The sequence below is a fragment of the Heloderma suspectum genome, chromosome 6 (assembly GCF_057233095.1).
Source record: "Heloderma suspectum isolate Gila_16-S chromosome 6, 16-S_ref, whole genome shotgun sequence".
In the NCBI taxonomy this organism is placed as follows: Eukaryota; Metazoa; Chordata; class Lepidosauria; order Squamata; family Helodermatidae; genus Heloderma; species Heloderma suspectum.
In genome coordinates, this window is record NC_139463.1 from 116152374 (window position 1) to 116180258 (window position 27885).

At 45.8% G+C, this 27885-nt stretch overlaps 4 protein-coding genes and 2 non-coding genes across 14 annotated transcripts in view; 3 read left to right on the top strand and 3 right to left on the bottom strand.

Annotated features, from left to right (window-relative positions):
- Positions 1-6803: 6803 nt before the first annotated feature.
- Positions 6804-8283, bottom strand: LOC146342734 (histone H2A-IV). Of its 2 annotated transcripts, XM_084806251.1 has the most exons (2): positions 7826-8283; positions 6804-7568 (listed from the first exon to the last, which is right to left on the bottom strand). In XM_084806251.1, the coding sequence occupies exons 1-2, from the start codon at positions 8209-8211 to the stop codon at positions 7541-7543; spliced, it is 414 nt and encodes a 137-aa protein (XP_084662377.1). In that variant the 5' UTR covers positions 8212-8283; the 3' UTR covers positions 6804-7540. The 2 variants fall into 2 exon arrangements, with proteins under 2 accessions (XP_084662377.1, XP_084662378.1); XM_084806252.1 differs by lacking the exon at positions 6804-7568 and having other exon boundaries at positions 7733-8282.
- On the bottom strand, positions 6967-7039 carry TRNAF-GAA (transfer RNA phenylalanine (anticodon GAA)). Its single transcript has one exon. It is a non-coding gene; the product is annotated as a tRNA-Phe (tRNA).
- Positions 8284-8430: 147 nt separating the features above from the next.
- On the top strand, positions 8431-9211 carry LOC146342736 (histone H2B 7-like). Its single transcript, XM_084806253.1, has one exon. The coding sequence runs from the start codon at positions 8610-8612 to the stop codon at positions 8988-8990; it is 381 nt and encodes a 126-aa protein (XP_084662379.1). The 5' UTR covers positions 8431-8609; the 3' UTR covers positions 8991-9211.
- Positions 9212-12055: 2844 nt separating this feature from the next.
- On the top strand, positions 12056-25061 carry LOC146342737 (histone H4). Its single transcript, XM_084806299.1, has one exon. It carries the CDS (start codon positions 12109-12111, stop codon positions 12418-12420), a length of 312 nt encoding a protein of 103 aa, XP_084662425.1. The 5' UTR covers positions 12056-12108; the 3' UTR covers positions 12421-25061.
- Positions 12685-27885, bottom strand: part of LOC146342738 (zinc finger BED domain-containing protein 6-like) — a 28915-nt gene continuing 13714 nt past the window's right edge. For 6 of the 8 annotated variants that reach the window (XM_084806257.1, XM_084806256.1, XM_084806255.1 and 3 more), the window contains one exon: positions 12685-27620. In XM_084806257.1, the coding sequence (XP_084662383.1) occupies positions 24915-27608 (2694 nt within the window). In that variant the 5' untranslated portion in view covers positions 27609-27620 and the 3' untranslated portion in view covers positions 12685-24914. The remainder of the gene's footprint in view (positions 27621-27885) is intronic. The other 2 variants (XR_014783959.1, XR_014783958.1) reach the window with 2 other exon arrangements.
- Positions 13517-13588, top strand: TRNAM-CAU (transfer RNA methionine (anticodon CAU)). The gene has a single exon. It is a non-coding gene; the product is annotated as a tRNA-Met (tRNA).

Here is a 27885-nt window from a genome sequence, read left to right on the forward strand (position 1 = left end):
ATGGGTATTGAAGGGCAGAGGAGGTTAACAGTGCTGCCAAAAGGCCATTCAATGTAAGAGGTGTAGTCTGTGACATTAAGATAGAAAGCTCAGATGGATTCAGGAAAAGCACAGTAAGCATTACCCTATAGCATCCTCCTCCCACCTGGTGCCCTCCAGATGTGTTGGACTAGAACTCCCAGAGTTGTGGCCTTCAGATGTATTGGACTACCAGGCTAGGGAGGGGCTGCCTTACTATAAAGCTGAAGCAATAGCATATTCTTTCCCTGGTTGCCCCTGCTTCCATTTCCCTTGTTAAATTTTAGATTGTAAGGTTCTTGGGGGCAGAGACCTGTCCTCCTGTATTGAGCAAAGCACCATGCACTTTGATGGCACAGTTAATAATCCAAAAACAAAACAATAATGTACATGCACATGCTAGCTGTTCAAAGGAAGAAAGGTTGCTTCAAACTTTAAAAATTTATTTTTAGCATAATTGTCCCCACCATGAAATAAAAAGGGGGCTTTGCTTCTGCATGGCAGTAGATTACAGGTGCTCTTATGACCAGAAGAATTAGAGACACAAACATAGGAACCTAGGAAGCTGTGTTACACCAAGTCAGGCCATAGGTCTATCTAGCCCCATCTTGTTGACAATGACTGGCAGCAGCTCTCCAGGGTTTCAGGCAAAATTATTTTCTAGTACTTAATGGAGATGTCAGAATTTGAACCCAGGACCTTCTGCATGCAAAGCAAGTGCTCTGCCTCTGAGGTACAGTCCGTCCAGTGGGAGACTGCTCCCAGGAGAAACAACTCACCAGAAAGTCCTCCTTAAAAATAATTGTGAACAGCTGTTATGTTCCTCTAAAAAAATTTGTGGTTTATAAAAGGCAAAAGGTTTATATGATCTGAAGGGAAATGACAGCATATAGACACCACCTTCAAATAAATACTTATTTGGATAGCTGATTCATCTTTGTTGAAGTCTAGGTATAATTGCTAGTAAGTTATATTTTAATACACACACACACACAGTACTGTGCAAAAGTCTTAGGCCACCACCAGCTTTGTTGTTTTAGCAAAGTTTTAATGACCATCCATAATTATTTTTTGGTGTCTGTATTAAGATACAAACAGAAAATACATGAAATATGTACAAGCAAAAGTCAGTATTTAGTGTGACCTCCCTTGGCTCTAAGCACATCTTGAACTCTTTTGGGGAGACTGTCCTGAAGTTTTCTGAAGTAATCTTCTGGTATATTATACCAGGCTTCTTTCAGCACTTCCCAGAATTCTTCTTTAGATGTAGGTTGTCTTTCATTTATTTCTCTGTCCAAGTGATCCTATACTGCCTCTATAATATTCAGGTCTGGACTCTGTGGAGGCCAGTCCATGGCTGTCAGTGTTTTATCAGCTGTTTTCCTCTCTAAATATGATCTCACTGCATTAGCAGTGTGCTTGGGATCGTTATCATGCTGAAATATGAAACCATTCCCAATCAGGCACTTTCCAGAAGGAATGGCATGATGAATTAAAACCTGTCTGTACTTTTCAGCATTCATGATCCCATCAATACGGACAAGATCGCCCACACCACTGGCAGAAATGCAGTCCCAAACCAGGACATACCCTCCACCATGTTTCACTGAAGGCCACAAGCACTCATTCATCCATCTCTCTCCAACCCTTCTTCTCACATATTGTCAACGATTGGACCCCAAAATTTCAAACTTGGATTCATCACTCCATAATACTCTTTTCCACTGATCCTCATTCCAATCTTTGTGAGCTTTAACAAATCTTAGCCTTTTCACCCTGATCCCCTTCTGCAAAAGTGGTTTCTTCGCTGCTACCCTTCCATGAAGACCATTCCTGGCTAGGCGCCTGCTGTTACTCTCATGTAAGGGGAGGTGACACTAAATACTTGCCACTTTAGCGTATGGAAGCTGTTTTTTCTGATTTTTTTTCTACTGTTGAATACTGCATACAAATTTCCTGTATTTTCTGGTTGTATTCTAAAGAAGAGACTGAGAAATAATTATATATGGTCATTATACCATTACTAAGCCTTGTTGTGGCGAAGGGGGTTGCGTAACTCAGTGAAGCCATAAGCTATGCCGTGCAGGGCCACCCAAGACGGACAGGTCATGGCAGAGAGTTCTGACAAAATGTGGTCCGCTGGAGAAGGAAATGGCAACCCACTCCAGTATCCTTGCCAAGAAAACCCCATGGAACGTATCACAAGGCTAAAAGATATGACGCCGGAAGATGAGCCCCTCAGCTCGGAAGGTGTCCAATATACTACTGGGGAAGAGCAGAGGGTATTTCCAAGTAGTGCCAGAAAGGGTGAAGAGGCTGGGCCAAAGCCGAAAGGACACTCAGCTGTGGATGTGTCTGGTGGTGAAAAGAAAATCCGATGCTGTAAAGAACAATATTGTTTAGGAACCTGGGATGTCAGATCAATGAATCAAGGTAAGCTAGAGGTGGTCAAACATGAGATGGCAAGATTGAACATTGACATCTTGGGAATCAGCGAACTCAAATGGACAGGCATGGGCGAATTTAATTCAGGTGACCATCATATCTACTACTGTGGGCAAGAATCCCTTAGAAGAAATGGAGTAGCACTCATAGTCAATAAAAAGGTGGGAAAAGCAGTACTGGGGTACAATCTTAAAAATGATAGAATGATCTCAGTACGAATCCAAGGCAAACCATTCAACATCACAGTAATTCAAGTCTATGCCCCAACCACTAATGCTGAAGAAGCTGAGGTTGATCGGTTCTATGAAGACCTACAACACCTTCTAGAAATAACACCAAAAAAAGATGTCCTCTTCATCACAGGGGATTGGAATGCTAAAGTAGGAAGTCAAGAAATCACTGGGATAACAGGCAGGCATGGCCTTGGTGCACAAAATGAAGCAGGACAAAAGCTAATAAGAGTTTTGCCAGGAGAACACGCTGATCATAGCAAACACTCTTTTCCAACAGCACAAGAGGCGACTCTACACATGGACGTCACCAGATGGTCAATATCGAAATCAGATTGATTATGTCCTTTGCAGCCAAAGATGGAGAAGCTCTATACAGTCAGTAAAAACAAGACCTGGAGCTGACTGTGGCTCAGATCATGAGCTTCTTGTGGCAAAATTTTGGCTTAAATTGAAGAACGTCGGGAAAACCACTAAACCGTTCAGGTATGACCTAAATCATATCCCTGATGAATATACAGTGGAGGTGAGGAATAGAATTAAGGGATTAGACCTGATAGAGTGCCTGAGGAACTATGGACGGAGGTCCGTAACATTGTCCAGGAGGCAGCATCTCAATCCATCCCAAAGAAAAAGAAATGCAAGAAAGCCAAGTGGCTGTATCTGTCTGATGAGGCTTTACAAGTAGCTGAGGAAAGAAGGGAAGCGAAAAGCGAGGGAGAAAGGGGAAGATATAACTAACTGAATGCAGATTTCCAGAGAATAGCAAGGAGAGACAAGAAGGCCTTCTTCAATGAACAATGCAAAGAAATCAAGGAAAACAATAGAATGAGAAAGACTAGAGATCTTTTCAAGAAAATTGGAGATATTGGGGAACATTTCGTGCAAAGACGGGCATGATAAAGGACAAAGAAGGCAGGGACCTCACAGAAGCAGATGAGATTAAGAAGAGGTGGAAAGAATACACAGAAGAACTCTACAGGAAAGATCTGAATGTCCCTGATAGCCATGATAGTGTGGTCACTGAACTTGAGCCGGACATCCTCGAGAGTGAAGTCAAGTGGGCCTTAGGAAGCATGACTAACAACAAAGCTAGCGGAGATGACAGCATTCCAGCTGAGCTATTTAAAATCCTAAAAGATGATGCTGTTAAAGTGCTGCATGCAATATGCCAACAAATCTGGAACACTCAACAGTGGCCACAAGACTGGAAAAGGTCACTTTACATTCCAATTCCAAAGAAGGGCAATGCCAAAGAGTGTTCAAACTACCGTACAATTGCGCTCATTTCACATGCCAGCAAGGTGATGCTCAAAATCCTACAAGCTAGGCTTCAGCAGTATGCGAACCGAGAACTACCAGAAGTACAAGCTGGGTTCCGAAGAGGCAGAGGAACTAGAGATCAAATCGCCAACATTTGCTGGATCATGGAGAAAGCAAGAGAATTCCAGAAAAATGTCTATTTCTGCTTCATTGACTATGCTAAAGCCTTTGATTGTGTGGATCACAACAAACTGTGGCAAATTCTTAAAGTGATGGGAGTACCAGACCACCTTATCTGTCTCCTGAGAAACCTGTACGAGAGTCAAGAAGCAACAGTAAGAACCGGACATGGAACAACCGAGTAGTTCAAAATTGGGAAAGGAGTACGACAAGGCTGCATATTGTCACCCTGCTTATTTAACTTATATGCAGAGTACATCATGAGAAACGCCGGGTTGGATGAATCACAGGTCGGAATTAAGATTGCTGGGAGAATTATCAACAACCTCCGATATGCAGACGATACCACCCTAATGGCAGAAAGCGAAGAGGATCTCAAGAGCCTCTTGTTGAGGGTGAAAGAGGAGAGTGCAAAAGCTGGTTTGAAACTCAACATTAAAAAAACTAAGATCATGGCATCTGGCCCCATCACTTCCTGGCATATAGAAGGGGAAGAAATGGAAGCAGTGACAGATTTTACTTTCTGGGGCTCCAAGATCACCGCAGACGGTGACTGTAGCCATGAAATTAAAAGACGCTTGCTCCTTGGGAGGAAAGCTATGGCAAACCTAGACAGCATAGTAAGAAGCAGAGACATCCCCTTGCCGACAAAGGTCCATCTAATCAAAGCTATGGTTTTCCCAGTAGTAATGTATGGCTGTGAGAGCTGGACTATAAGGAAGGCTGAGCGCCGAAGAATTGATGCCTTCGAACTGTGGTGCTGAAGACTCTTACGAGTCCCCTGGACTGCAAGGAGGTCCAATCAGTCCATCCTAAAGGAAATCAACCCTGAGTGCTCATTGGAAGGACAGATACTGAAGCTGAAGCTCCAATATTTTGGCCACCTAATGCGAAGAGAAAACTCTCTGGAAAAGACCCTGATGCTGGGAAAGACTGAAGACAAAAGGAGAAGGGGACGACAGAGGATGAGATGGCTAGATAGCATCACCAATGCAATGAATATGAACTTGAGCACACTCTGGGAGAGAGCGCAGGACAGGAAGGCCTGGCATGCTATGGTCCATGGGGTCACAAAGAGTCGGACACGACTGAACGACTGAACAACAACAAAACAACAAATCTAATGGTGGCTTAAGACTTTTGCACAGTACTGTATATATATATATGCATTTCCTAGGTATTCATTGCTATGAATATATACAAATGTATGTGTGGGTATTATAAAAACTAAAAAAAGAAAAGAAAAAATTGTGGTTTATTTCCACAATGCTTCTGCAAAACAATTCTCAAATGGATTGGGTCTAATGTACATTAGAGGGATGGGGTGGTGGTGTATTGTGTGATTTTGACTTTCCACTTTATGAATCATAAAGTCTTGGGCTAGGCCTGATTCTAACTGCACTTATTTGTAGGTTTGAAACAGAGCAATAGCTCATGGAGATTTAGCCCTAGAACTTCAGTTCTATTATGGTTGAAGAAACAGTTTTGAGTGTAGGTTTTCCTCCTGCCTGCTACAACATATCTTACAAAATGATCTATTTTTAGCTCAGCTGCTATTTGCTTTGCAGCTGTTTAGAACACAAAATAAATTAATGAGACAAGAGAGATTGCTGCCTGATTTTTACAAAACAGGTTTTGTTAAGAATGAAAAGAGTACTCCTATGGATTTCTATTGGGTTATAGGGTTAGAATTTGAGTCTCCCATTCCCAAACATAAAAGTATTATTTTCATAAGGAAAAATCCAGTTCGAAATGAGTCAGTGGATGGGTCTTAGATTGAAGGTGGGAAGGATAATACATGTTATGATCAGACTGTTATCTTGTTCTGCAATTAAATTCCTAGGCAACACTGAGAAAGATCCTGATTTAGTGCAGGGATCACCAAAATTTGGGCAGAGGTACCTTCCATGAGCCCTCGCTCACAGAAATAGGCTCTGTCCGATTTTCAGGGATTGCTCCTCTCACCACACCACAAACTACCCTATTCAGGTATACCACCAACACTGACCTCCTTCATAAGGCGGGGCCCTCTTTTTTTCTGCCCAGTGGCCTTTCTCCCTAAAGGCGGGGCCCTCTTTTTCCCATATACTTGCCTTTCTCCTGAAGGCTTCCAATGTGGGTTTCAACTCAATTGCAGCTGCGATACAGGCAGGGCTCAAGTTCCTTCCTCCGCTTCCCAAGGTTCTCTTGCTGCTCACTGCCATTTGGGCGATCCCGGTGCAGGCTTTCTCCCATTCACTCAACAAAAAGGTTGGTGGCGCCAAGAAAGGGAGGCATGCGCCGAGCTCGTCTTCCCGGTGCGGCGATCAAGAGCAGGCAACTGCCACCTGTCTGGCTCAGAGCCTGCCACATCCGAGTCACGGCACCATTTATGTTGCAGAACCCAGAGTCAGAGAGACCACGGAGTGAAGGAAAAAGAGATTCTTTATTTAACGCGCGGGCTTAAGGCTGGAATCATTTCCAAAGAGCCAGAAGCCCCAAAATACATCAGCACTTTGTTTTTATAGACACTGTGACACATATGAAATGGCTCCTCCTCCCCCTCCCGTGTGGGGTTGCAGTCCTCAACATTTCTCCTCCTAGCACCATTGTTTATAATACAAGAACTGGGTTATAGGGTAGCCATGATAAGCAGAGAACAGAAGAGAACAGCAGAGAACAAGATATACAATTGTATGACCTTTGACAAGATAAGGAATTCCTGTGTCTCGTCAGCTTACAACAATATATTCAAGGGAGAAAGAGCTCAGCAAGAACATGAAGCATGAGACTGCATGAGGCTACTTAGTCTGACCCCCGATATGGCTGCTACAAAATGAATTAAATGTTATGCCGAAACCCGGGATCGAACTTAAGACCTTTAGATCTTCAGTCTAACGCTCTCCCAACTGAGCTATTTCAGCAGTAGTATAGCGTATTCTGAGCCCCTTCCCTCACCAGATACAGGACTATATTAAACTTGCAATACATGATATAAAGTTACACTAGGGGATTGAGTTGTAGTGCTACTATACTGTTGCAATGAGACATTCTGCAATAGTATTATTCCACCTGCATTGTAGCATTGCTACATTGTATGTTAAGATTGTTGGGCCATGTCTGTGTCTTCTTTCAAGTTGCGTTTTAGAAAACTCAGTAGCGCGTAAGATATACCGGTAAATTAAGATGAGAGAAATCATAACCACACAGCAAACCTATGTCCACTTATCTTGGAACAGTGAGACTTACTTCGAAGTAAACACTTAGTACTGTAATCCAGAGAAACACATAAACTTCATGGCTAAGTGGCAGAACCTACTCGGTAATAAACTCGAAATACCCGCGAACAAAAGTCACAGATGTTAAATGCTGTTCTCTGCCCAATTACCTTCCTCTCCAAGTCCATAAGCCTTGTAGTATAAGGCTTAGAAACCAATTATGGATATTCCATTTCTACACAGGAGAAAACAAAAGTTATAATGAGCTACTAGATATTAATGCAGGTACACAGAAAACTCAAGGTTTTTTTTTTCTCTTTTAAGAAAAGCGATTATAAACCCAGGCGATTATAAACCCAGCACCCGTTTTTAAAATTGCACATTACAAGTCTAATAAAGATCAGCTCTTTTCCGAAACTGTGGGTGGCTCTTAAAAGAGCCTTTGGGTTCTTAAGTTTCTGAAGTTCCTCAGGAGTCCCTGAGAAAACTTACTTCGCCTTCGCCTTGTGGCTTTCGGTCTTCTTGGGCAAGAGAACAGCCTGGATGTTCGGCAGCACGCCTCCTTGGGCAATGGTGACTTTACCCAGGAGCTTGTTCAGCTCCTCGTCGTTGCGGATGGCGAGCTGCAAGTGGCGCGGGATGATGCGGGTCTTCTTGTTGTCCCGGGCGGCGTTGCCAGCCAGCTCCAGGATCTCGGCAGTCAGGTATTCCAGCACAGCGGCCAAGTAGACCGGCGCCCCGGCGCCGACGCGCTCGGCATAGTTCCCCTTGCGCAGCAGACGGTGCACGCGGCCCACGGGGAACTGCAACCCGGCGCGGGAAGAGCGGGTCTTCGCCTTGGCCCGAGCCTTGCCGCCTTGCTTCCCGCGTCCGGACATCGCGCTATTCGTCCACTACTACAACCTCTGCCGCTCAGAAGACTGAAAAGAAATGCTTCCAAAAGGGGCGAGTCTGGCCGCTTTATTTCCGTCCAGAGATTCAAGAGTTGCAATCCTTATTGGCTGAGGAGAGAAAGGCGCCACAGCGTCCAATGAAAACGTGATTTCTTATTGTACCCAATGGAAATGCAAGGCTCTAACGTCACCCATTGTGATGATTGGATGGTGCTCAGAAAACCTTTCTTGCGTAACCTTGTTGGCTGAAGGGGCCAGTGGCAAACGGGAGATTTTAGCTCTCGTTTGCACACACACCGGATGAATAAAAGCGTCGCGAACTTTCTGCTAACATTTGCTTTTCGGTGCTTTTTCTGAGTTTGTGGCATTTTGAGGACCTCGCAATGCCTGAGCCAGCGAAGTCGGCGCCGGTTCCCAAGAAGGGCTCCAAGAAAGCCATCACCAAGACCCAGAAGAAGGGCGACAAGAAGCGCAAGAAGGGCCGCAAGGAGAGCTACTCCATCTACGTGTACAAGGTGCTGAAGCAGGTGCACCCGGACACCGGCATCTCCTCCAAGGCCATGAGCATCATGAACTCCTTCGTGAACGACATCTTCGAGCGCATCGCCGCCGAGGCTTCCCGCCTGGCCCACTACAACAAGCGCTCCACCATCACGTCCCGGGAGATCCAGACGGCCGTGCGCCTCCTCCTGCCGGGGGAGCTGGCCAAGCACGCCGTGTCCGAGGGCACCAAGGCTGTGACCAAGTACACCAGCTCCAAGTAATTTTAGAACTATCTGAAATAAAGAATTTAGAAAAACAACGGCTCTTTTAAGAGCCACCTACTTTTTCAGTAAAAGAGCCTTACATTGCTAGAAAGACTGCAAACTATTTTTTATGCAACAAGATCTAATCTTAAAATGTACTTCCTGTAGCACTCCAGGGTGTGTGTAAAGTAGCTTCTGTTAAATGGCTTAGGTGAATAATAAAAAAACACAGGCCACTGTTTCTGTATTTATTTTAATGTATTGATTACATTTCCATACCACCCAATAGCCAAATCTCCCCTTGTGCCTTCATCTCATTTTACCATGTGTTTGCAGAAGTCCAGAAATAATGCAAGCATATCTTTACAAAACTTGCATAATAAGCCATCTGGATGTCTTTTGTTACCTATTTCTAATGTTTAGATCAGTCTCTAAGCAAAGAAGTTGAAGCAACCACATTCTTAAAATATGCCTTTGCTCCTTGAAGTTAGCCTGTGCAAAGCTTAAGCCCTATACAACTTGCATGTAGGAAATTCTAGAATTCTTAGGAAAAAGTGTGTGTGTGGGGAGTGGCATCTTGCTGTCTTTTCTTAGACCCAAAGAATTAAAATTTCCTGGAGACAGTTTTTACATGACCACCTACAGAAATGGCTGATTTCTGTATTCTTGAATGTGCTTGAACCTCCAGACCAAAGTCTGGAAATGTATTCTATTACCAAAAAAAGAAGAGGAAGAAAAAGACACCTTGTGTGTGAATGCAGCTCCTATCTAGCAATACATGCTTCACAGTTATGGGATGGAGACTGCTTTTATGACCTTTCTGGACAATCTACATGAGAACTGGGCAGCAAGAGTGTGTCCCTGTTGGTTCTACTGGGTCTTTCAGTGGCTTTTGATACCATCAACCATGCTATCCTTCTGAGGCATCTCTTTGGGATGGAACTTTGAGGCACTGCTCTGTGGTAACTTTGGTCCTTCTTGGAGGGGCAATTTCAGAAGGCGGTCCTGGGGGATTCCTGTTTGACAGGTGGCCATTGGCCTGTGGTGTCCCTCAGGGTTCCGTCTTGTCCCCCACATTATTTAACATATTATGAAACTTCTGGGAGAGGTTGTCTAGAGTCGTGTGTTTCAGTGCCATCAGTACACGGATGACACCCAACTCTATCTCTCCTTTTCATTGAGGTCCAAGGAAGCTTTTCTCATTCTAAATCAGTGTCTGGACGAGGGAAAGCAAACTGAAGTTTAATCCAGACAAGACAGGTGCTCCTGGTTAGTCAAGAGGCAGATTAGGGAACAGGAATTCAACCTGTGCTGAAGGGGTTATGCTCCCCCTGAAGACTCAGGGTTGCAGTTTGGGTGTACTCCTGGATTCAACCCTGAACCTTGGAGGTCCAAGTTTTTGTGGTAGCCAGGAATGCATTTGTACTGCTGAGTCTAGTGTGCCAACTGTGCCCATTCCTGGAGATGTCTGTTCTGGCCACAGTGATGCATACTTTAGTTACATCCCATTTGGACTGCTGTGATGGGCTTGGGCTGGATTTGCCTCTGAAAAGTGTTTGGAAACTCCTGCTGGTCCAGAATGCTGCAGCCAGACTGTTGACCAGGGCTGGTTACAGAGAGCATGTGATTCCTTTGCTGCAACAGCTTCACTAGCTATCAGTCTGTTTCTGGGCACAATTCAAAGTGTGGTTATGACCTATAAAGCCCTGTATGACTTGGGACCAGGCTATCTGAAAGGTCGCATGCTCCCATAATAGCCTTCCTGCCTAGATTTTAAGATCTTCTAGGAAGGCTAACGAAGGCTAGGCAGGGTCCTTCTGCCAGTAGGCAAAGACATTTTTTTATTCAAGCAAGCCTTTGGCATATAAACTCGCTTGTTACTGAAAGGTTTTTTAATTGGTTGGATACTGTTTATTTCTTGTTGTACTTTTAATTTGTTGTTGTTGTTATTATTATTGTTTCATCTTGGTCTTATTGTTAGCTGCCTTGAGCGCCATTTTTTGGTGGAAAGGTGAGATACAAATCAAATAAACAATTAAATAAATAAAACCCATTCACTCAAGTATAATATTGCACATACAAATATGTACATTTTGATCTTTGATGTATATTACATACATGCAATATCCAAAACAGATGTACCATTAAAGTTTTCCTTTGTCTGCTTTTCATGAGACCTTGATTAAAATTTGTTAAGGCCAAGGGCCAGCAGATTTACTTCAGATCTCTAGTTTAAACGGTCAACTAATCTACTGTGTATATGAAAAAGGTATGACATTGCCAACTTTTTTTTTTCTGGGAGGATTCTAGTGCAAGGCGGGCAGTAGCTGAGATGTTAAAATGTTTATCATCAACAGAGTTGACAATTTTGTGAATGTTGCTTTTGCACTGAATAGCCTTTTACACATCTATCATGATCTTTCCCATACACACACACACACACACACACACCCTGCCCCAAGCCTTACAAATATGGAATGTATTTTTTTTAAAGTTTGATGGATGCAATAATCAAGCAGCATGCTTCCTTTGTATGAAATACATCAAGTATGGAAGAACAATTAAAGAGTGAGAACAAGAAATATCCCTCAGCAAACTATTGATACATTAGCCAGCATTTTAGTGTTACACTGTATGTCCTCTGTGTTCCATTCTCCAAATTCCAGTTTTTCTAAAAACAACTGATTCATCTTTATATCCTTTATTTATTGGTTTGTAAGAAAAGCGTCTTTTAAAAAATTGTTTTTTAGCACTGTGCACTGTTAGTTGCTTTATTTTGGTAGGCTTTATATACTGTAAGCCACTTTCGGCCATTCAAACAACACAAAAATAGGATATAGCACGAACCATATTTGAGCATATAATCTTTTTTCTAAGAAAGCAGGAAGGCTACGAAAGCGCCAACTGTAGATTCAATTCGAACGAACGAGAAGTTTGCCGATTGGCTTGTTTGAAACTAGGTACCCTCCGCGGATTGGATAGAATCAAATAAACCCGCCAGAACGTTCTGACAGTTAGAGGGAGCCTTCACGTCCTAGTTTTCTTTCTGGTCGGACACCTTTCTATATAAACCACGGCTTTCTCGTTGCTAAAGAACATTTCTCGTCTGGTCCTAGGGAAAGAGACTTGTGGAATCATGTCTGGCCGTGGAAAGGGAGGCAAAGGCTTGGGGAAAGGCGGCGCTAAGCGGCACCGGAAGGTGCTACGGGACAACATCCAGGGCATCACCAAGCCCGCTATCCGCCGCCTCGCTCGCCGCGGAGGAGTGAAGCGTATTTCCGGGCTCATTTACGAGGAGACCCGCGGCGTGCTCAAAGTCTTCCTGGAGAACGTTATTCGCGATGCCGTGACCTACACGGAGCACGCCAAGAGGAAGACCGTCACCGCCATGGATGTGGTTTATGCCTTGAAGCGCCAGGGCCGGACCCTCTACGGCTTCGGCGGCTAAGAAGCTAGCCAAGCTCACTTCAGCATGAAAACAAAGGCCCTTTTAAGGGCCGCCCACACGCTCAGGAAAAAGAGCTAGTCACCTAATTCGCGCCTGATACATTATCCATTCAGTCGTGTCCGACTTTTGGCGATTCTATGGCTCATCTCCACGTACCCCGGTCTTGGGCTATTTGAGCTGTTGCATGCTGTGGTTGGTATCGGTTTTGATGGTATCTAGCCGTCTTGTTCTTTGGCGGCCAGGTTTCCTTTTTCCGCTAACCAATCCGAGTATAATTTCTTTTTCTAGCGAGTTCCTCCGCATAACATGGCCAAAATAAGTCAGTCGCAGTTGCAATAGTTTGCTGAGGGATATTTCTTGTTCTCGCTCTTTAATTGTTCTTCCATACTTGATGTATTTCATACGAAAGAAGCATGCTGCTTGATTATTGCATCCGTCAAACTTTTAAAAAATACATTCCATATTTGTAAACAAACTATAGATCTCAAAGACATTGGCACTTTCAGGTTAAAAATCCACAGCACCCCCCGTTCAGGGTGGCATCTTCCAGTAGTTAAGGGCACAATCCTGTGCCCTTAGAAGCCCTACGACTCCCAGTTTTGGGAATTGTTGGGCTTTTCTGTCTACATATACACAGCATTGCGCCCTAAGTAGAGCTGGGTCTCTTCCCTACCCCTATTTATGAGGTATTAGCTTAATAGATATGCCTGTAAAAATTACGTGTAAGAATTAAAAAGAAAACACCCATCCCGTAGGATTCAGGATGGATACAACTTCAAGCTGTTAAAAAAAATACAAACCAGTTATGCTACAAACCACTCAGGTCTTGGAATTCAAGGTGGATACAATTTAAAGCTTTTCTCAGGTGTAGTTTTTTTTTTTTTTTTAAATATTGATCTTGCCTTTGGTAGTGCTAACACGTGGAAGCAGCTGGGTTAAAGAAACTAGTTCTTGACTAAAATTAAGCCTTTTGATTCAGCCCTAGAGTGCGTTAATGGCAGTATTTCCTAGTTGACTTGTAACATTCTTCTCTGTAAAGCGTGAACAACACAGACTTCATCCCTTTTCTCGCGGTAATACAAAGCTTTGCCAGGACAGCAGAGTGGCGCAGCGGAAGCGTGCTGGGCCCATAACCCAGAGGTCGATGGATCGAAACCATCCTCTGCTAAACCTTTTGTCTTGTGTTCTCCCTCTTCCGCCTTTACTCTGGTTTAAAACATTTTTCGTAGCACTTAATTAGTTTTCTTAGTGAATACAGCAATGCATTGCATTTATATTATATCCCATACTGTGTGTTTTTAAGTAAGTCACAATACAAGTTCAAGAGATATCTGAAACTAAGGAGCGAACATTTGTCTTATTCTGTCTCGCCCTAATATCTTACATGTTGTTTTCTAAAAACACAAGTGCTCACCCACAAAAAACGGGTGGAGGGAGTAAAACTGGATTACAAGAGGAAGGGGAGAAAAGTAAGTGCAGTTAAAGCTAGCAGAGGATGGTTTCGATCCATGCATGCTTCCGCTGCACCAGAAGAAAAAGTTATTACCAGAAGAAAAATGCAAAAACGACACCGAAATCAGCAGAAAACCGTAAAACATAAACTCTGATATTCAGCACAATCCTATCCGTATTACTCAGAAATAATCCCACTGTGGTCGATGGAGTCCTATTCCCAGATAGAATTTTAGCCTATATATGTTTGTGTTGGATTGGACTCAAGTTAGTGACTGTTTTAAGTCCCATTGATTTCAATGGATCAACTCCAAGTATGAATAAATCTGGATCCAACTCACTGAGTTCAATGGGACTTAATAGCATATGTAAGAATATTTCCAGCCCCAGTCTCATGCTCTACCTACTGACTTGGTTCAGTGTTTGCCAATTTCATCCATGAGAGAGAAAAAAAGGAAAATGAGAGTGAAAGTGATGTCTGGTAGAAAACATGCAGAAATGTGGTTTCTTTTCCACCTGGGCACTTTGTGTAGTCTTGAACAGTGAAAGTTCAGCCAGTTTGCAGTGTGCAAGTGATATACTGGGAATAAACATGATGTGCTCTGTGGGTCACCATCTGTGAAGTAATCTATTATGGCTCATTTGGGGAACATACTTTTCAAAGGCAGCTGTGCAAAAATCTGATTTTTCTAGTAATCAGAATGGCTAGGTACATCAGAATAGGAGCCGTATTTCAGTTTTATAGCTGATGAGGTTCAGCAACAATTTATAGCCCTTTAAGCTAGTGAGTCAGTCCCAATAGTTTTTTATACATATATAAAGACACAGGTGTTAGCCCTATAGGAAGTAGGTTGTATGGGTGACTTATTTGCTTCATAAATGCTTCACTACAGGGCACCTCTCTTCCCGCTTCTGGAGTATATAACAGTCTTCGCTGTAGAGCACAATCTGGGGTGAGGGATGGTTAGGACATAAAAACAGCCTTGCTGGATCAAACCATCTCATCCAGCATAATGTTCACACAGTGGCCAACCAGCTGCCTGAGACAGCAGGTAGGACATGAGTGCAACAGCACCCTCCTGGTTGTATTCCCTGCAACTGGTGTACATAGGCATACAGCCTCCAATACCGGAGGTAGCATATAGCCAGCAGGACTAGTAGCCTTTGATAGGCTCCTCATCTTACAGTCAGGGCCAGAAATATTGGAACAAGGATTACTGTTTTGGCAGTTGGCCTCTGTACACCATCACACTGAAGTTGAAACACACCCAGATGGGAGCAAAGTCAGGACTTTCAGCTGTAATTCAAGGTGTTCAACAAAAGTGGGGCTCTAACCATTCAGGAAGTACAGCCAGTGGCATACACACATACACCCATCGTTGGTGGCTCATAAGTAATAGAACAAACCAACATCATTTCAAATTTAAGGATCGCCTTTAATACCTGGATGACAATTCTTTGCAGTCAATGACTGCCTGAAGTCTGCAACCCATGGACATGACCAAATGCTGAGTTTCCTCCCTCAACATGTTTGGCCAGGCCTTTACTGCAGCTGCCTTAAGCTGCTGCTTGTTTGTGGGTCTTTCTGCCTTCAGTCTTGTCTTCAGTAAGTGAAAAACATGCTCAATTGGGCTGAGATCAGGTGACTGACTTGGCCATTGAAGAACATCCCACTTCTTTGCCTTCAGAAACTCTTGGGGAGCTTTTGCTGTATGTTTTGGGTCATTATCCATCTGCAATATGAAGCGGCGTCCTATCAGTTTGGCAGCATTCGGCTGAATCTGAGCAGAAAGTATTGCCCTAAACACTTCAGAATTCATCCTTCTGCTTTTATCAGCAGTCAGGTCATCAATAAACACCAGTGACCCGGTTCCATTGGCAGCCATACATGCCCATGCCATAACACCGCCTCCACCATGTTTGACAGATAATGTGGTATGCTTTGGATCATGAGCTGTTCCTTTCCTTCTCCATACTTTTCTCTTCCCATCATTCTGGTACAAGTTAATCTTGGTTTCATCAGTCCAAAGAATCTTATTCCAGAACTGGGCAGGTTTTTTTAGGTGTTTGCTGGCAAAGGCTAATCTGGCCTTTCTGTTCTTGAGCGTTACCTTTTTGCACCTTTTTGTGAAGCCTCTGTATTTACATTAATAAAGCCGTCTCTTGACTGTAGATGTTGACAATGACATGCCCACCTCTGCAAGAGCGTTCTTGACCTGGCTAGATGTTGTGAAAGGGTTCTGCTTCACCATGAGCAAAATTCTGTGGTCATACACTCTAGTTGTCTTCCGTGGTCTGCCAGGCCTTTTGCTGTTGCTGAGCTTGCCAGTTAATTCCTTCTTTTTCAGGATGTTCCAAACTGTGGTATCGGCCACTCCCACTGTTTTTGCTATCTCTCTGGTGGGTTTGTTTCCTCAGCCTAATGATGGCCTCCTTCATTCGCATGGACACCTCTCTGGACCTCATGTTGGGAGTTCCAGTGAACAGCTACCAAATGCAAATGTAACACTCAGAACCACCTCCAGGCCTCTTATCTGCTTGATTGGTCATGGGGTACCCAGGAAACATGCCACACCTGGCCATGCAGCTGCTTGTCAGCCATTCGTTCCATTACTTATGAGCCACCAATGACGGGTGTGTGTGTATGCCACTGGCTGTACTTCCTGAATGGTTAGTGCCCCACTTTTGTCCCCTTGAATTACAGCTGAAAGTCCTGACTTCGCTCCCATCTGGGTGTGTTTCCTTTCAACTTCAACATGGTGGTGTACAGAAGCCAACTGCCAAAACAGTTATCCTTGAATATTAAATATTATCCAATATTTCTGGCCCTGACTGTATCTTTCATGAATTTGTCTAATCCCCTTTTAAAGCCATCCAGGTTGGTGGCCATGGAAGTGAACTCCATAGCGTTACTATGTGCTGTGTAAATACGGCCTTCCTTTTATCTGTCCTGAATCTCCCACTATTCAGCTTCATGAGATGACCTCAGGTTCTAGTATTATGAGGGAAGAAAATGTCTCCCTAGCCAATTCTCCATAACATGCACACTTTTGCAGACCTCTATCATGTCTCCTCTTACTCACCTTTTTTCTAAGCTAAACAATCCCAGCAGCTGTAACCTTGCCTCCTGGATCATTTCAGTTGCCCTTTTCAACAATATCCTTTTTTAGGTGCAATGACTGCTGGGTTGGCAGCCACACAGCAGAGGATTGTTAGTTGAACCCCTTTTTTTACCCTCTCAACTGTAGCGATTTGTGCAAATACAGAAATGATTGAAAACAGAATGTCAGAGATGTCGCTATGTTAGTGTGCTACAGCACCCCCACCCCCACTAAAGAGGTTTGTGGTACCGTAACTACGAACAGATTTTAATTGGAAGGGGGTTTTTTTTTGGTGTGGATTAGAGTCTACTACTTCATCAGATACATTAAGTGTTGCTTTTGGATTTTTGGGGGGGGATATGTGTGACACACAAGCGCCATGTCTGTAGATGCTGCTATATAGAAGTTGATCCACACAGGTCTAAATGGCCCCAGTGCGAGCTCCGGGTTTTGGAGGGCCCTTGGGCAAGACACCCTCAATCGGCCTCTCTCCCTCAGTGAGTCGACCTTCTTAGCTGCACTGCTGAGCATTACTACAACTTGCAGAGAGCCAAGGAGCAAGTAGGCAGCGGCATCTGCTGCTCTTCCTTTTCCCCGCCACCATTGTCTAGGCCAGACTGTGAGAGGCAGGTGAAGAAGTAGGTTGCGACGGCAAAGAGGAAGAAGGGGGCTTTTGTCAGTGGGCCCCTGATAAGCATGTGGGCCCTCAGCAGGTGCCCAACCATGGCAACCCTCGACATGGGCCCTGAATGGTGTCCACGCATGCACAGTGGGGCCATTCTGTTTAGCTGCCGTGATCAATAGTCAATGACAGGCCTACCCTTCAAGAATTCGTCCAACACCCTTTTAAAGTGATCTAAGCTAGCAGCCAGTATCACATTGTGTGTGGCAAGCAAATTCCGTACATTAATTATGCATGTCATCTAGGCTTTGAACTCCAGACCTATTCACACCCAATGCAAGACTCTCACCCCAAGCTCAACTTGTACCTCCCCAAGAAGCATAGAGGAAGCATGGCTGTTGTGTGTTTTTTTTTAAGTAGTGTGTGAGTCTTTAGTATGTCTTTTGTTTGTTCTTAGGAACACTTTATTGAAGTAGCTTCTTTCATCTTGAGTTTATTTATACTGCTCAAAAGAGCAGTTAAAATACAGTTTTAAAAAGGGTTCAAAATATGCAATTAAAATTAGGCTAAAGCCCTGAAATGGTGAATGTTACATTTTCTGTAGATACGTCTTTCATTTGTATTAGTACCATTTCCAGAGACAGAATCAATAGACTGGGATGGACCTGGACTAAGGGGTGTACAGCTGGGTTGGCCAAAGTGGACGTTCCCACCTTCTCCTCCACACAGAAGCCCCTCCACCCCGCTGAAAATACTACAAAGGGGATTAGGGGACCCTGCTGAATGGGATGAGCTGTGGTGTGGGGAGGAGAGAAGAAGGGGAACACCAAAAATCAGGTGGGGGCTCCTTCTGTGAGTGGAGTCCTTTTGTCTACACAAGGCAAATCCTGGCTCCAACCCAGTGTCTAATAGTTATAATAATGACAGTAATAATGACAGTAATAATTATATTATTAATAATAATAATAATAATGGGTTCTGTGCATGGGTCGCTTTGGCCCCATTCACAGAACTGATTAAACTGGCGATCTTAGCAATCACAATACTAGCCTGCTCAAATGGTGACCCACCAAACCAGACCTGGCTTATCAGCTGTGTAAGAGTGTTTGGCAACTGCATTGTTTCTGCATTCCTCAGGAGGCAGTCTGAGCTTTGTTAAAGCCTTGTTGGGCCAGTATACATAAATCATGGAATCACAGAGTTGGAATGAGCCATGTTACATGCACCTGTGAGATGTTTATAACAGCTCTTATAGCCTCAAAAATTCACAACAATCCATTTAATGCATCTCTAAAGTAAATAAACAAGAAAAGGCACCAGATGTGTTTTAACCATAAATTGGTCTTCTTCAGTGGCCTAATAATATCACAATTTCGTATACGGAAAAAATAGAACCCTGTGTCTCAGCTAGATAAAGTACAACAGGAATGTAGCAGTAAATAAAATGGAAATTGATCGTTATAATACCTAAGGCCAAGAAAACCTTTTGCTGGATAAAGCACCTGCAATTCCATGCTGTTGAGCAGGTATATGCTCCACCTGAAAATTAAGTTCCTGCAAGATCCACAACGATCTAAGAACATAAGAAGAGCCCTGCTGGATCAGACCAAGGGTCCACCTAGGACAGCATCCTGTTCACACAGTGGCCAACCAGCTGCCCAGGGGAAACCCACTAGCAGGACACGAGTGCAATGACACCCTCCCACCCATGTTCCCAAGCAACTGGTGTACATAGGCATGCTGCCTCTGATACTGGAGGTAGCACATACCTGTCAGGACTAGCAGCCACTGATAGCCTGCTTAACCAAGAGCCTTGATTAACATTTATATAAATGGCCAATATCACAGGTGTTGTTTCTAATGCCATCTACAAAACCAATGCTGCTGCCTTAAAAGGAAAATACGAATAATGAATTCTGCCAAAAACTCTTGTCAACCCCCTAATAGAAACATGGCAATTTCAGGGGGGGGACACCCCTGAAATAAACAAGCAATGGCTTTGTGGTTAGGATTAGGAACGACACCAGTGTTATATAAAACTTAACCAAGCCTCTTAGCCTTGTTACATGGCCTTGATCTGCCATTATTTTCCAACAAGAGAAAGGAGAGAGAAGCTGCCTTGTTACCTGTTTGTCCCTATCAGTATTGGAGCTCTTAGTGGTATCCCATTGCAGCATGGATGACGTAGTGCTTGCATTGTGAGACATTTTTTTAAACAGCCATGATTTCAGGTTTAACTTTTAACTCCCCCCACCTTTCTCTTTTTAATTATTTCCCCAGGACTGCAGATAAGTACAGATTTTTATGGTCTGTCTGTTAGCTTTGATATGGGAGTGAGGTTTTGTTTTTCTAATTGGTGAATTTACTGCTTGAAGTTCACTTTATTTGCTTTTTAAATTCTAACTATCTTTAATGTTCATCTGCTATTATTGATAACTATCAATTTCCATTTTATTTACAGGTGACACCACTGTTATATTGTTTTATTTGGCCAAGAGATAAGGCTCTATTTTCCCATATGCATATTCGAAATTGTGATATTATTAGACCACTGCAAAAGACCAATTTATGCCCACAACACATCTGGTCCCTGTTATATATGGCCATTTTCATATTTATTTATTGTAGAGATGTATTAAGCTGTTTGCTTTTGAATTTTGAGGCTAGAGAAAGTGTTACGTGTTTGAACCGCTTTATTTATTCATTTGATATTATATATACCAACCTGAATGGTGATTTTCTTTTTGGATGCATTGGTTGTGGCGATCAACTTCCTTTTGCGTTTTTTGCTGATGGGCCATCATACAAATCCGGTAAGCTGAATTTCGCTTGGTGGGCCACAAATTACTCAAGCCTGCTCTAACACACAGTAAGTCTTTCAGTTACAGCAGGCAGGGGGAGGGAACCTAGGCCAACTTGAACGATTGCTACATCCTGCCTACACATAAAACGAGTCAGGTCAACACTTCTGCAATAACACCAATTTCCTTAATTTTGAAACACAACAGGCGAAATAAGCACTGTGCCAAAAGATCTAAAAGGAACTTTTTTCGGCACGTTTGTAAGGGGTGGGTAGACAAAGAAACCTCCGGATTGGTGAAATTCTCATAATTCTTATAAATGCTGGGGGTGTGGGGTGGGGGACACACATAGTTGGCAGCAGAGGCTTCCATCTCTTCTTCCCCTTTTAAAAAACTGGTTTTCCCACCAAGGAAGAACATTAGCATGTACTTCCTGCTCCTCCTTTGACCATGGGCCATTTTGCCACGCAACGCCTGTGTTGAAGGATGCCATGTCATGAAGTAGCATCCCTCCAAGTGCGTTGTGTGAGTATGTAGCATGGTATCCGGACCATATGATGCCTGCTGAGAAAGACATATGCTGGGTGCCAACTGCTTTCTGGGCATACTTCAAGGAGCTGTTTAGGCACCTTTAATGCGTAAACAGCTTAGGACCTGGCTATCTAAGGCTGGTCTTGTTATGAACCTGCCTGTGTATTAAGAGCAGTAGGAGAGGCCCTTTCAAGGCCCATATTTCAAGGCCTGTTTGTCGGGCAAGCATGAAAGGGCTTTCTCCTGTCACTCCCAAACTGTGGAATGAGCCCCCCCAAGAACGATGTCTGGCACCCCACTCTCTTGGATATTAGAACAAACTTGAACTCTTAACACAGGAGGGAAATTATGACTTGATAGGTGTAACTGAAACCTGGTGGGATGACTCCCATGACTAGAATACAGCAATTGAAGAATATAACTTGTTCAGAAAGAAGGAACAGAAAGGGAGGTGGAATTGCACTATATGTGAAAAATACCTATCTCTGCACAGAAATACAGGAGGATGAGCTTGATAGCCCCATTGAGAGCATCTGGGTTAAAACAAATGGAGCAAAGAATAAAAGGAACATGGTGGTCAGAATCTACTACTGGCCACCCAACCAAGAAGATGAGGATGAAACTTTTGAAAAGCAAATTGCCAGTGTTTCAAGGAAGCATGATGTAGTAGTAATGGGGGACTTCAATTTCCCAGATATTTGCTGGGAGACAAATTCCGCAACACTTGGCCCTTCCAGGAAATTCCTGACTTGTGTTGCTGATAATTTCCTCCTGCAAAAAGTGGAGGAAGGAACTAGAGGATCAGCTATCCTCGACTTGATCCTGAACAACAGAGAACAAGAAGTAGCACTTACAGGAACTCTGGGGGAAAGCGACCATGTTATACTTGAGTTCTTTGTTCTAAAGGAAGCAAAAGCCGAGTGTAGCCAAACGCGTACCCTGGATTTTAGGAAAGCCAATTTTAATAAACTCAGAACAAATATAAGTAAGGTGACTCTAATGAGAAAAGGGGTCCTTTTCTCATTAGAGAAAAAATGAGTGGGTGGGACTTTTTTAAAAAGGAAATTCTCAAGGCACAATTACAAACAATTCCAACAGGAAAAAAAGGTGGAAGACAACAGAAGACGCCAATGTGGCTTCACAAAAAGCTTAGGGATGACCTGAAAACAAAAAAGGACACACATAGGAAGTGGAAGGAAGGCCAAGTAACAAAGGAAAAGTACAGGCAGGTAGCACAGAATTGCAGGGATGGCGTCAGGAAGGCTAAAGCTGAGAACAAGCTGAGGTTAGCGAGGGACGCTAAAAGCAACAAAACAGCTTTCTTCAGATACGTGCATAGTAAAAGACAGAGGAAAGAAATGGTGGTTCAACTATTAAATAAGGATGGCAAAATGAGAACACATAACAATGAAAAGGTAGAAGTGCTCAATTCCTACTTCAGCTCAGTCTTCTCCTGAAAGAGGGAATATGAGCCCCCTGGAAAAGGCAAAGTACAGACTGAAGGGGCAGGACTGCAGCTTGAGATTGACAGGCATACGGTCAAGGAACACCTAATGACTTTGAATGAGTTCAAATATACCGGGCCAGATGAACTGCACCCTAGAGTAATAAAGGAACTGGCAGAAGAACTCTCAGAACCGCTGTCTATTCTCTTTGAGAAATCATGGAGGATGGGTGAAGTGCCAGATGATTGGAGTAAGACTAAAGTTGCCCCTATCTTCAAAAGGGGCAAAAAGGAGGAACCTGGGAACTACAGGCTAGTCAGTCTGACATCGATCCCTGGGAAAATTCTCGAGAAAATTATAAAGCAATCAATCTGTAAGCACCTTGAAAACAATGCGATTACTCAAAGCCATCATGGATTTGTCAAGAACAAATCCTGCCAGATGAATCTGATCTCATTTTTTGATCAGATAACCTCCCTTGTGGACTGTGGGAATGCTGTGGACATAACATACCTCAGCTTCAGCAGAGCTTTTGACAAAGTGCCCCATGATATCCAGATGAGCAAACTAGCTGAAAGTGGGCCAGATGAAACAACTCTCAGGTGGATCCACAGTTGGCTACAGAATCGGACTCGAAGAGTGGTTATCGATGGGATCTTCTCAAACTGGGAAGAGGTAACAAGCAGGGTACCGCAAGGCTCAGTCTTGGGCCCAGTGCTCTTCAACATTTGTATCAATGACTTGGAGGAGGAGGTGCAGGGAATGCTGATCAAATTTGCAGATGACACAGAATTGGGCAGGAGAGCTAATATTCTGGAAGGCAGAAAAAACATTCAAAGTGATCTTGATAGGTGGAGTGCTGGGCAGAAAACAACAGAATGACATTTAATAGGGATAAATGCCAAGTTCTGCACCTAGGAAAAAGAAACCAAATGCACAGTTACAATACTTGGCTCAACAATACTACAAGCGAGAAGGATCTTGGAATTGTTGTAAATCACAAGCTGAATATGAGCCAACAATGTGATGTGGCTGCAGAAAAAGGCAAATGCTATTTGGGGCTACATTAGTAGAAGCATAGCTTCCAAATCACGTGAAGTACTAGTTCCCCTCTATTCAGCAATGGTCAGGCCTCATCTGGCGTACTGTGTCCAGTTCTGGGCACCACACTTGAAGAAGGATGCAGACAAACTGGAGAGGGTTCAGAGAAGGGCAACGATGATGAACGGAGGACTGGAAACAAAGCCCTACGAGAGGCGCCTGAAAGAACTGGGCATGTTTAGCCTTGAGAAGACTGAGGGGAGATAGGATAGTGCTCTTCAAGTACTTGAAAGGTTGTCACAGAGAGGAAGGCCTGGATCTCTTCTCCATCATCCCAGAGTGCAGGACACGGAATAATGGGCTCAAGTGACAGGAAGCCAGATTCCGGCTGAACATCAAGAAAAACTTCCTGTTAGAGCAATAGGACAATGGAACCAATGACCTAGGGAGGTGGTGGGCTCTCCCACACTGAAGGCATTCAAGATGAGGCTGGACAGCCATCTGTCAGAGATGCTCTGACTTGGATTCCTGCATTGAGCAGTGGGTTGGACTCGATGGTTTTATAGACCCCTTCCAACCCTACTATTCTATGATTCTAAATCGTGTCAGGACACCTCTCTTTAAATATAGCCTTTTAAGTGACGTAGCTGTTCTAACACTTACTGTTTTTAATGTTCCTGATTTTATTCTTTTAAGGCTTTATTTATTTATAATTACATTTATATCCTACCTTTTTTCCTCTTGCAAGGAACCCAAGGTGGCTTACGCAGCGCTCCTCCTCTCCATTTTATCCTCACAACAACCTGGCGAGGTCAGTAAGGCCGAGAGTTGGTGACTGGCCAGAGTCACCCACTGAGCTTCAAGACAGTGGTAGTATGCAGTGTTAGTCCTATGTAGAGAAGAATTGTTAAAACAAATAAGACTTAAGCTGGTTATGGCTAAGTTAAGTCTCATTCATTTCAATGGGTCTACTTTACATAGGCCTAACATTAGATACTACCCCAGATCTCCTGAGCCCCAGTCTAACACTCTAACCATTACACCACACTGCTTTTACATTGCTGTATGTCAAAGTATAGCAGATAAGGCAGTATATAACATGTTAATCATAAATAAATAATGTGTGTGGGTGGTTGAAACGCAGATGCCTGAATCTGGAAGGATCCTACATCATGATGTCACATGCTTTAGGAGAGGCACTGTGGAGCAAAATAGCCCAGGGTCAACTGTGGTGGCAAAAACATTTTTTTTAAAGGGTGGGGGAAAGAAGCCTGAGCTGCTGTTACAAATGTGCGTCTCCCACCCCCCAAAATTAATTCAGAAACAGCCTCCCCGCCTTCACAGCCCGAGAATGGGGTTCCAAAGGCGGTGGTGGGGATGCTTCTGACCTACCCCTAGACAAAGTCACAACAGCCTCGAACAACAACAACGAGAATTCTGTTTTTCAAGCAAGCGTGTGCAAGTCAGCTGAGCGGTAAACATCTGGGGCCCACGGGGTTACTCAGTCGTCTTCCTGCTCTTCATCCACTTTCAGGAGGTCTTCTTCCTCTTCTGCATCCAAGTCCTCCCTCGGCCCCATCGCGCTCTGTGAGGAAGAGAGGTCTCCAAGCGAGAGCCGCCAGTCTTGCGGGACGAGGTGGCGGTTCCTCCGTATGAAGGAAAACATTTTCACATTGGCAGGGGAGAGGTTCCTACGGCGGATCCCCTCTGCCGCCGCCGCCGCACTGGTCATACCAGAGAGGTCCTCGGAGGATGCTGCAGTCGGCGGGCACCCAAAATGGAAGACGGCCACCTTGAAGAGGGCTGGCCAAATGCCCATCTTCCCTTGCCAGTAGAGCATCGGGTCAGCGTTTTCCCCGACGTGGTCCACGTTGTCGTGGAGATATTCCTCCACTTCCCGGAGGGCTGCGGCGGCTCCCCCTTCAGTAGCCAGGCCCGTCACGGGGTCGCTTTTGGTGATCGACCTCCAGCGTTTCATGGTGAACTGCCACGCGGCCGAGCCGGGGGGGTTGCTGGAACCGTGGGGCTGCTGGGGGGACGAGTGGCCCACGGGCGAGAACTCCGTGTCTGGCCCAGGAGGCACGTAGGACCTCGTGGCCAAGTCCAGGATGTGCTCCTTGAGCTCGGCTGCGTCGCTCATGTCCGCACCTCCCAGCTTCATGGTGGTGATGTCCCTGAAGCGGGGGTCCAGGAAGGCGGCGACCCGATAGATCATGCTGCCTTTCATCACTCTCAGCTGGCTGCTGGCCTCCAGGCAGTCCAGGGCCTGGGTGGTGAGGTGAGCGGCCGTGTTGTTGTTCTCCTGGTAGTACCTGGTCCTCAGTGCCCGGAGCTGTTCCTCCAAGAACCACAAGAGAGGAAGCGCCTGGCAGAGAGTCGCATCCGGACGGGTGACCAGGGCGGCGGCATCTTCAAAGGGTTTGAGGATCTCCAGCAAACACTTCACCACCTTCCAGTCCGCCGGTGTTAAGTGCAGATGGGAGCCTTCCTCCTCCTCTTCCTCCAGCATCACCCCGATGGCTCGGCGTTGCCGGTAGAGGGATTCCAGCATACGTACGGTGGAGTTTGACCGGCATCGGGTCTCTTGCCCCATGGGCTGGTGCAGGCCCAAGCTGGCATGGGCTTCCAGGAGCCGGCGGCGGGCGGTGGCAGAGCGGTTGTAGCGGCCGCAGATCCACCGGGAGGTTTTCAGGAGCCGGCCGACTTGGGTGTCGGCGGCCAAGAACGCCTTTGCCACCAGCTGCAGGCAGCGTGCCAGGCACGGCAGGTGCTTGAGGCGCAGCTCCCGCACGGCCTTCGCGGCGTTGGCCCCGTCATCCGAGACCACCCCACCAGTCTTCAGATCGTACAGCCAGTCCTGCAGGACTTCCCGCAGTTTGTGGCAGATGTCCTCCGGTGAGCAGGGCCCCTCAAAGGCGCACACCGACAGGGTGGCGTGCCGCCGGGAGAGCCCGCCGGAAAAGTCAGCCACCCAGTGCCCTGTCACGGACAGGTACGTGGCCGCCGGCCTGCTGGCCCAGGTGTCTACGGCGATGTGGACCGTGCGGCCCACGCTGCAGGCTACGACTTGGCGGACGGCCCGGGACACCACCTTGGACAGCTCGGGCACAGCCCGTGTGGCAAAGAAGATGCGGCCGGGCACCTTCCAACGTGGCTGGGCGGTGGCCATCAGCCGGCGAAAGCCTTCGCTCTCCACGTAGGAAAAAGGCTGCATGTCGACGGCCAACATCCAGGCGGTATCGGAAGCCAGCTGGATCGCCGTCGGATGGGTGGGAGGATAGTAGGGTTGATTCCTCTCCTGCCGGGCCAGCTGGAAAGCCGGGGCGGCCGGCTCGGAGACCACCATGGGAGCGCCGTGGGGCCGCTCCTTCAGGGGCACCAGGGGCGAGGGCGGGACTACGGCGACTCCGGGCAGGTGCAGGCCGTGGTGGACTTTCAAGTGTTTGTGGAGAGCCGTGGTGCCTGGCCGGGTGCCTCCATCCTTGCCTCTCCTCACCCGCTTCTGGCAGGTGCTGCAGACCGCCACGCAGGGCTCCCGCGGGTCCAGGGTGAAGTAATCCCAGACGGCGGACGTGGTCTTCTTGGGCACCGGGGGCGGGGCGGCGTCCCCCGCCAGCGCCTCCCGGTCGCGTCCCCGCTTGGAATGGGACGAGGAGTTAGCCGGGACGTGCGTCACGGGGGTGAAGAAATGCAGCATCTCTATTCCCGCTGGGTGGACGGTTCTGCCCACCCCTACGGGGGACGCGTAGGCGGGAGGAGCGGCTGGCGGCGGAAGGATATGCGGAGGGGATAGCGAGGTGATCTCGGCCACCTCCTCCTCCTCCTCTTCCTCCTTCTTTAGGTAGGAAAGCATCTCATGCACCCCAGAATGGCAGGGCTGCTTCACAACCAGATGGGCGGAATTCGTAGGCGTGGGCGGAAAGGCCCCCAGCTCCGACGTGTTCTCCTCCTCCTCCTCTTCCTTCTCCTTCAGGTAGGAGAACAGATCGTGCACGGTGGACTGGCAAGGCTCCTCCTCCGCCTTCATCGCCGGCTGCAATGAAGCTGCGGGCAAAGCTGCCGTGGGGAAGGGCTCCCGGGAAGCGCTCTCCTCCGCCCCACTCGGGAAAGGGGGCTCTTGCAAATGGACCGCCACGCCCCGCCTGCTGAAAGCGGCAAGCTGGGCTCGTCTTCCCCGGCCACGCCTAGGCATCATGGCGGAGGAGATCTGCAAGGGGGAGGAAAAGACAGGAGGCCTCACTTTCTGCAGCTTTGCTGTGACTCCTCAGGAACCCAATTGCTCCCCAAATTACAATCGGACACTTCAAACGCCATAAAACAGGGGTGTCAAACCTCTTTCAGCCCAAATTTCGGAGAAGCTCTTCGGGCTACACTCCGGTGGCAGACAGGGCCCGAGGGCCAAAGGGGCAAGTCAGAAGTTCAAAAACACCAGCCTATTTTGACTTAAAGCTCTCCCTGCCAGTTAACTGAGC

Coding starts and splice junctions, on each gene's coding strand:
- LOC146342734 (XM_084806251.1), bottom strand. CDS start 8,211: ATGTCCGGACGCGGGAAGCAAGGCGGCAAGGCTCGGGCCAAGGCGAAG. Junction 7,569..7,825: donor AGCCACAAGGCGAAGGCGAA/GTAAGTTTTCTC, acceptor TCTCCTGTGTAG/AAATGGAATATCCATAATTG.
- LOC146342736 (XM_084806253.1), top strand. CDS start 8,610: ATGCCTGAGCCAGCGAAGTCGGCGCCGGTTCCCAAGAAGGGCTCCAAG.
- LOC146342737 (XM_084806299.1), top strand. CDS start 12,109: ATGTCTGGCCGTGGAAAGGGAGGCAAAGGCTTGGGGAAAGGCGGCGCT.